Consider the following 9301-nt stretch of genomic DNA (forward strand, 5'->3'; position numbering starts at 1 on the left):
ATGAGATAGAAAACAGAAAAACTATAGAAAGAATCAACAGGACAAGAAGCTGGTTCTTTGAAAGGGTTAATAAAATTGACAGACCATTGGCAAACCTAACAGAAATGCTGAGCATGTTCTTTCCTTTTGGCTTTCTAACTCTAGGTCTTTGCATATTTCATCATGATACTTGATTCTATCTTCTCAAACTGCCCTTTGAAATTTTCTGTTCAGCTCTTTTACCTCTTCATTTCTTCCATTCGCTTTCGAATCTTTGCACTAGAGACAAAGTTTCAGAGTTTTTTCTGATATCCATTTTGGTCTTTTCTTTCTTTCTTGTCTTGTGACTGACCTTTTGCTTTCTTCTTGTATGATGTTCCTGATGTCATCTCACAACTCTTCTGGTCTTCGGTCATTAGTGTCAGTGTCTAATGCATCAAATTTATTCTTGAAATGATCTCTAATTTCAAGTAGGATATGTTCAAGGTCCTATTTTGGATCTTGTAGACTTGTTTAAATTTTCTTCAGCTTCAGCTTGAACTTGTAAGCAATTCATGGTCTGTTCCATAGTTGGCTCTTGGCCTTGCTTTGACTAATGATATTGAACTTCTCGATCGTGTCTTCTCATGTATGCAATCAATTTGATCCCTGTATATTTCATTTGGTGAGGTCCATGTATATATACAGTCTCCATTTATGTTGTTAAAAAAGAGTATTTATAATGAACAAGTGCTTGTGAGGTTGTTATTGTTAGGTTCTCTCAAGTAGGCACTGACCCATAGTTATCCCATGTACAACTAAATGAAACACTGCCCGCTACTGTGCCATCCTCACAATCATTGTTACACTTGAATCCATTGCTGCTACTATTGTGCCAATCCAACATGAATTCAAGGCAAAGAGGCCATGGTAACAGTTTTTTAGAATTTCAAATCCTGACAGAGCTTCTTAAAGGACACAGGATGATCACGGAGGCTTCTTAGGAAGAAGTTTTAAGAAAACTAAAAACTGTAATAGTGAAAAGAAGGCCTTGAAGAGCTGTATCAAGGGATTTTTTTCCATGACAACACTGTACCTGCTCATTCTTCGAGGGTAGCAAGGGCTGTCTTACAACAATTTCATTGGGAAACCTTACACCATCCACCTGATCTTGCCTCTTTAGAGGTTTTTTTGTTCCCCAAACTGAAAGAACATCAAAAAGGAACACAATTTGAGCCCCTGGAAGATGCCCAAACTGACGTTCTGAAGTGATATCAATTGAAGAGCACAGAATTCTTTGGGGAAGAGGCTGTTAGATGGAAACAGTGCCTTCAGAAGACCCAGATGGAGGATTATGTTGAGAAACAATAGCCTCACATTTTGTTATTTTTTTTTATTAAGGTTTCTATGATTTTGCAGCAATACTTTTTTGACTTATTTGTCTCGCTGACCCCATCTTCTTGCCACTTTGGGATCGGCCCTCCTGGCACCGGAAATCCTCGTCATCACTTGAGAACATTGCAGACTCTTTTAAGTGCTTATGGGGTGGTGGGTGTGCAGGCTCCTGCCCCTTCAACAACAACAAGAACAACAGCAACAACAAAATAAACAGGCAGAGCTCCGTAGGCCAGAGTAAGGCTGTGCATAAAGTCTTACACTCCACAGCCATCTGTTCTCAAATTTTCTCCCATATATGTTGATGTTATTAAGTGCCGTCAAGTCAGTTCCTACTCATAGTGACCCTGTATAGAGTTTCCAAAGAGTGGCTGGTGAGTTTGAACCACCCATCTTGCAGTTCAAATCAATCTTGCTGTCCAGTACTTATTCTACAGTGCCACACCAGGTCTCCTTTCTCCCATATAGTACAACCCAAACCAAACCCATTGTTTTCAAGTCAATTACAACATACAGTAACCCTGTATAGGATTTCCAAGGCTGTACATTTTTAAGGTAGCCTAAAGTCTCATCTTTCTCCTGCAAAGCAGCTGGTGGGTTTAAACTGCCAATTTTATGGTTAGCAGTTTAATGTTTATCCTATAGTGCCATCAGGGTTCTTTATATAGTACAAAAGAAGCTTCTAAAAACCAAACAAACTCAGATAAAAAAATATAAAAACAAAGCCTCAAAACATACTCATCTGACGTAAATTGAAGTTCAAGCTTATGCCTGGACTCCTCTAATACTTTCTCATCACAGAAAAAGCAAGATGTATTATTTAACTAAAACACTTTTAAAAGCAGCCAGGATGCCAACATTTCATCAATTGTATTATTGTCCAGCCCCCACACCCCCCGTTCTCCTTGATACTGCCTAAAGTTTTTAATCAGAGCATATAATTACTTATATAATTGTTGTTAAGTGCCATTAAGTCAATTCTGACCCACAGTGACCTGTATAGGGTTTCTGGGGAACAGCTGGTGAGCTTGAACCGTCGACCTTGAGGTTCAAATGACATTACAGTCCAGCGTATTAACCCATAGCGCCACACCAAGACTCCTATAGATGTTATTGTAGGGCCTCAAAATTTACTCCTAGACACAGCTTTTGAAGGTCAAATGAAAATTAAATTTAAAGATTATAATCTGTAACATTTATTTTGGCCAATTATCTGGTTTTGCAGGGGGACTTTAGGGTCACTGTTTATTATTGTTTATCTTATATAAACAATTATTTTCCAGAAGTGTCACGGCCAAATTATGTGCAGAATATATAAAAATTCACCCATAAGATTTGGGTTTCTGGCTGTACCACTCATGAGCTGAGTGATGTGAAGAAAAAACAAATTCTCTGAGTCTACTTCCCTGTCTAAGAAAGAATTTTTATTCTTACCCAATTAAATAATGAACGTAAAAGTAATTTTTTTTTTAAAGTAATTTTTAACTTGCAAAAAGCTGTACACCTTTCTAAGGGAGAAAGTATTCTGCTTTTAAATAAAGAACAGGAAGAGAAAACAGAACTTCCAAACGGACTTTTGACTTTGTACGGTTAACAACTGCTCTAAAATGCCAAAAACATCATTCTGAATAATTTCATCCACAATTGTCCAGTTTTCTTCTACACATGCATCATGCTAATTAAGAGATTGATTATCTTCATGCTGTGTTAGAATCAAACAGACTGACATGCTATCTCAAGGAACTCAGCTCAGGAGGACTGAGAAAAGTTAAGGAATTAGAGGTAGGAAGGATTAGGATCACTGAGGTTACATGAATTTAAAACTTAAAAAAGGTATAAACAGCGTAGAATTTAAAGAAATGCTAAGAGATGGCTTTTCCAAAGAGGGAAACTATTATTCAAACCCTAGACAAGTGATTTTATGAAATTATTATATGCAACTCCTCCGGAGCCTGACATTTGATTGCATTTAAAATTCATTTTTTGCTTCTCTTTGCCTTCCTCCCCCATACACCATGTGTTCTTGCCCCAACCTCCCACTCTTTCCTCCTTTGAGTTGCTTCCATTTCAATTCTTTATGAAAGTCTAGGTCCAGTTTCACACTGGTTTCCTTACCCTCTCCTTGCCTGGAGCTTCCAGGTGCACACCTCCCACCCCCAACATCACGGGTACATTCCTCTTTGGAAAAACTGCATTTTCTTGAAGAGTACACAGAAAATTATTCAAAACGGTATTACTTCACCTTAATAGAAAGACACAAGGTTTAAATTCCCAGCTGTTTCCCTAGGAAGGGAGAGGAGTTGGGGGTAAGAGAAGCAATGGTAGTTCGAAACCCACTCAGACTTGGTCACTGGTGGTGGCAGTATGCTATTCTCATTCCATCCCATCAGGATTCGCTGGCCAGAGGCATTCAGTCAGTCAAAGCGGGTGGAAGGAGGGAGACAGAAGGGCAGAAAGAGAGAGTTGCAAAAATGAAGAGAAACAGGTAAGACAGAAGGACTGGAGGATGAGGAAGGGGAATATTAAGAAACAACTATGGGGGAAATTGAAGCAAGGAATAAAGAAAGAGGAAACTATGAGAGTAAATAAAACAGAAAGGACAGAAGAAGAAAAATGAGTAAACCAGGAGGGGAAAATAGAAACGTTGAGGCATAAAAACAGAGTCAAAGGCAGAGTGTGGAAGAATGAGACCAGGTGGGATGGGCAGAACAAGGAAAGACGAGGTCAGGCGCGGGAGAGACTGCCATGCCTAGCCTCAATCTATTTGTTTACTTCCTTACACTGTCATCAGTAGCTGCCTTATCTATTTTCACCTCTGGCAGAAGACGCCCGCCGATGTGAGACCCCGGGCCACCGATGAGGGACACCACACCATTGCAGTCCACCGTGCTGTTGCGCTTTACGCTGCGCCGCAGGCTGGGGAAGATGCGCGAGGAGCGGCTGCCCTGGCTGTAGCCGCTGTAGCCGCTGTAGCTGCTTCGGCGCTCGCGGGCCCGGATGGGGATGAAGAGTGAGTCCCGGCGGCCCTCGCTCTCCTCCACCGTGCTGTGCTCATCATCGGCAAATTCGTTCTCTGAGCCGGGATCTCGGAACCGCCCAGGTCCCCTGAAACTGAAGATGCTGCTTTTGCTGTTGTGGCGGGAGAGGAACGGGGAACCAGGAATGCTGAGCAGTGACTGTAGATTAGGGAAAGAGACAGAGAGAAAGGTTATGAGTTGCAGCGTGTAACTCTTACAGAAGTGTTTCCAGGAAATACTTCTGGATGTTGAATTTCTACTACTGTTCATCATCCATTACTCATTCCCCTTTGCCCTATTAATCTTGAGATAACACCTGCCTTTGACCAGTATAAGGTTCCAAATTTCTAGTCACTGTTCATTCATGCAAGATGGTTTTATCTCATGCCATTCTATGCAGCCTATTTCTCATTACTGTGGGCTCACATGGAATGTACCTTTAACTTAACTATATGTCATATTGGGCAAAAAAACAATCAAATAAAAGAGAGGGAGCATTTAAATAGTATTTAAATTAAATAGTATTTAAATGCTGGTATCACTTGTCATTCTTTCAAGAGGATATGCCCTGTAACTAACAATGGTCTTCAAACATTGTTGCTCGTATACTTTCAAAAAAATTTTTTTATTTAAAATATAACATTCTTTCCCTTAACCCTATCTAATATAAATTTTTTTCAGCAAAAAGTTTAAATAGTTGTAAACCATGTAATTCCCACCATATATTTATTGACATTTTAAGTAAAGCTCTTCTTCCCACTTAGAAATATTTCCTTATTTTTCTTCTTCAAGTCATATTTACATTTTATATTCCCTATAGAATTTTATGCTGATGTATATTTTAAGCTTTATGAAACACTTTTCTGTAATAAAAATTATAACTGTACTTTGCATTTTAAAAATTCTTATGATCATGAGTCTCTTAAGAAAAACTTAAAATTCTCTGAGATTTTCTTTTAGAATTCTCAACTCAATTGTTCAACATTACCCAAATATGTATATACTTTTATTAGTAATTATAAGACATTTTAAAGACATAGTCGTTAATAAGATGGAGAAGTTTTTTTCAAATGTTATTTAAATATTGGTAGCTATTACTTGTTATTAGACTTCTAGCTATTACTTGTTATTAGACATCACTCTCTCCCCATCTCACTGAGAAACCTTAGTCATTTAAGTAAGTATAATGCAATGGAAGCATCTTGTATAACAATGTCATGTAGTTCTTTGAATACTTTCCAAGTTATATGCCAAAAATCACACTGTAAGAGCAATCAGCAACTATTTTTACAGAAAAATTATTTTAATGATCAAGTGGCTAACAATTCAATTAGTTCCTCTAATAATTTTGTTGAGAGTAAATAACTGAAAACCACCTAATCTGCCAAAAGATTTGCCACCTACTTGTTAGAGAGACATACCCCTCTAGGAAGGATACCAGAAAGGCTTTATGTGACTTACCAGGTTGGTTTGAACTGCAAGGTCAGTGGTTCAAACTCACCATCCACTACTTGGAAACCCTATACAGGGTTGCCATGAGTCGGAACCAACTCAATAACGCTTAACATCAAACAACATTGATGCTGTAGAATAAGCACTGTACTTCAATGTCAGTTTGAACTGCAATGCTGGCAGTTCAAACGCACCAGTTGTGCCTCAGAAACTCTATACAGTGTTGCTATTAGTCGGAACTGACTCAATAGCACATAACAACAACATTATTTACTCTGTTATACCTTGACTAAAGGAGCTCTGGTAGTATAGTGGTTATGAATCAGGCTGCGAACCTCATGGTCAGCAGTTTGAAACTACCAGCTGTTCCGTGGGAGAAAGATGAGGTTTTCTACTCCCGTAAAGATTTACAGCATCGGAAACCCTGTACAGGGTCACTATGAGTCGGTTCTAACACCACAGCACATCACAACACAACAACACCTTGACTAACCCAAAAGAAAAGGTTCGAATTAAAATATTAATTTCTGTATGCCACTGCCAACATTTATTTTTAATAAGATGATTTCATCTAATTACATACTTTCACCCAAATTTTAAAGCCACCAATTTAGCTCAGTGTAGAAAATGCCTACTGTATTACTTAATTTGCAAAGCTAATCCTCACTGTCAAAGCAAATCAGACTTATTTGGCCAAATCAGACTTATTTTCATTGGAAGAAGTCTGATCTCATTTTTCATTTTACATAAATATATCAATATATTATATATAATTTAACAAATTATTAATTATTAGGTTGTTGTTGTTAAGTGTCATTGAGTTTGTTCTGACTCATAGTGACCCTGTATAGGGTTTCCGAGGAGCAGCTGATGGGTTTGAACAGCTGACCTTGTGATTAGCAGTCCAGTGCTTGTCCTACAAGTGCCAGACCAGGACTCCAATTATTAGGTATTAAACTATAACTATTAAATATTCCAACAACAACTATCCCATTCCTGAACTTAAAACAACCCAATATCCATGCAATTATAACTATGTTTCACTCTTAACAGATAGATGTGGAAGACAGCTAAATTTAAGAAGCCTTAAAATGGATTTACTGTTCCTTGATTAAAGAAAACTTTGTAGGTTATTAATATTTTCAATTGTCCCTTTGTTTGTACCCGCAGGATTTTTATATCTTAGGACAATGCAGCATAGGACGATGTGGGAAAGTAAAGGTATGTTTTCCATCCACAAGTGTGAGAAAGTTGTTTGTGTAGAGGGAAGTGGAAAAGGAGAACCGGTGTGATTCTGGACCACAGAGCTAATCTCAGTCTCAGGGGTCTGCCAGCTAAAGATCTGGGAATTGGGTCCCTTAAAATCAACAGTATTTGTGAAGGTTTTCAGATGTCCCAATGAATACAACCCCAGTTTGATGACTACTGCTCAAAGAGAAAGAAACTTGACAAACTTACACAATCCTACTGAAGACCTGGGGGGCACAGGGGAAGGATTGCATGGAGGGGATTGTAACCATGGCAATGAGACGGTATACGATAGAATGAATGTAAAACTAATGTTCTCCCATGTAAACTATCACATAATTCACAATAAAACATTAAAAAAAAAAACAAAAAACTTACACAATCCTCTTTGCTATGCTGAGACACTTAATTTGCTCAATAATAACTCTAAAGAAATTTTGAAATGATTTTTAACTGTATGAGATTTTTACCTTAGAGTTTAGGCTTTAACCTTCTTGCAAAATGATTCTACTTTGAAAGTTCATTGTGGGCAGGGACTGTATCAATGCAGTATCATACTTCAGTTTTAAGTAATTGTTGTTAAGTGCCCTTGAGTCCGTTCCAACTGATCTTGTATAGGGTTTCTGAGGAGCGGCTGGTGAGTTTGAACTGCCGATCTTGTGGTTCAAACCGACCTTGAGGTTGTGAGTGCCACTTAAGGACTCCTTTATAAGTACTTAAGTGTTAAATAAACTTCTTTTCTGGTAACACTTTTGAACATACAGAAGGACTGGGGAGCTCCTCGTTTAGAGTTTTATCTACATGTCTTTTGGCCACCTAGAACTCCATTTCTCGTTCTAAACTCAAAATGCTTCCAGTTCTTATCTTTTCCTATCATGTACAAAGACCCGGCCCCCAGGTCAGCATGTGTTCCTTAGATATGTCTAGTTTCATCTCACTCTAGTCTCCCACCGGACTCTCCACCGATTATGGTGCCCTTTCCTGCCTTGACTATGCGACACAGAATTCTCTGAGACAAAAAGTGAATTTGATCACCACAATCATGTATCATTTTACACAAATGTCATTATTAAATATATAACATACCATATGCTATATTACCCAAACCAAAAGCAAACTGACTGCCATCGAGTTGATTCAGTGTTTCCGAGACTATAAATCTTTACAGGAGCAGACAACCTCATCTTTCTTCCATGGAATAGCTGGTGAGTTTGAACTTCCAAGCATGCAGTTAGCAGCCCGACACCTGACCCACAGTGTCACCAGTGTTCCTTATGCTACATACAAGTCTCTAGAAATGAAGCTGTTCTTCCACTCTTATCCTGCACCAGAGAGGAGGAACTACATTGGACAGAATCCAAAATGCTAACTGGGCCTCATATATTACGAGTGTACAGTTTCACTGTGTGTTAAAGAGGGCACAACATGGTCAGCTCTTACACTTATGCTCTCCATATTGTTGAATTTGTAAAAGAATCAGGGCCTCCTCTAGCTCACTGCACATTATTCCTCTTATGTGGTTGGGCACTCTCACTGATTCAGTCTCCTTAACCAGTTGTACTCAAAAATGGGATTCCTAGACCACTGCTATACTGTAAATCTTGATTGTTACTGGTTTACAATGAGATATATACAATAACCAGATGAAATCTAGTTATAAACTTTCATAGCAGTCTGATGTTGCCATAACATCCAAGAATGTGATAATTCTAGAATGGATTATAGAAATTCACTGTTACTGCATTTTATAATAATAATGGTTCATGAAGAATTAAGAAAACAAGAAGTTAGTTTTTCACCACAGATAGTTTGAGAAACAATTCTTTAAACAATGCAGCCAGCCTAAAGATAGTAAGATCACAAGACTGGGACAGAGACCTTCTACTTAGTGTAACATAGAGCACTAAGCTTCTGATATATGACCAGCTGTTAATAAAACGTGCCTTGGGTATATACATTCCTTGAGGGCCTCACTTTTTCTAATTGAGCAGTAGTTCTCAAAGCATGGTTTGGGAACTCTAATGAGAGTCCCAGAGACCCTTCTAGGGGATCCATGAAGTCAAAACTATATTTATCCCAATATTGAGATGTTATTTGCCTGCTGTTGTTGTTGTTGTTAGGTGTCATCAAGACAGTACCGACCCATAGCAACATTATGCACAGAAGAACGAAACACTGCCCGATCCTGGAACAACCTCACTAATGTTGCCACGCTTGAGTCCATCGATGCT

At 38.5% G+C, this 9301-nt stretch overlaps 1 protein-coding gene across 4 annotated transcripts in view; it reads right to left on the reverse strand.

The window, feature by feature from the left end:
- The window catches only part of SCN8A (sodium channel, voltage gated, type VIII, alpha subunit), a 212250-nt gene that overhangs the window by 122135 nt on the left and 80814 nt on the right, over positions 1 to 9301 (reverse strand). For 3 of the 4 annotated variants that reach the window (XM_006870028.1, XM_006870027.1, XM_006870026.1), the window contains exon 11: positions 4167 to 4529. In XM_006870028.1, coding sequence (XP_006870090.1) covers positions 4167 to 4529 — 363 coding nt within the window. Of the gene's footprint in view, positions 1 to 4133; positions 4530 to 9301 lie in introns of all 4 variants that reach the window. The other variant, XM_006870025.1, reaches the window with a different exon arrangement.

This window comes from Chrysochloris asiatica, unplaced genomic scaffold (assembly GCF_000296735.1).
Source record: "Chrysochloris asiatica unplaced genomic scaffold, ChrAsi1.0 scaffold00138, whole genome shotgun sequence".
In the NCBI taxonomy this organism is placed as follows: domain Eukaryota; kingdom Metazoa; phylum Chordata; class Mammalia; order Afrosoricida; family Chrysochloridae; genus Chrysochloris; species Chrysochloris asiatica.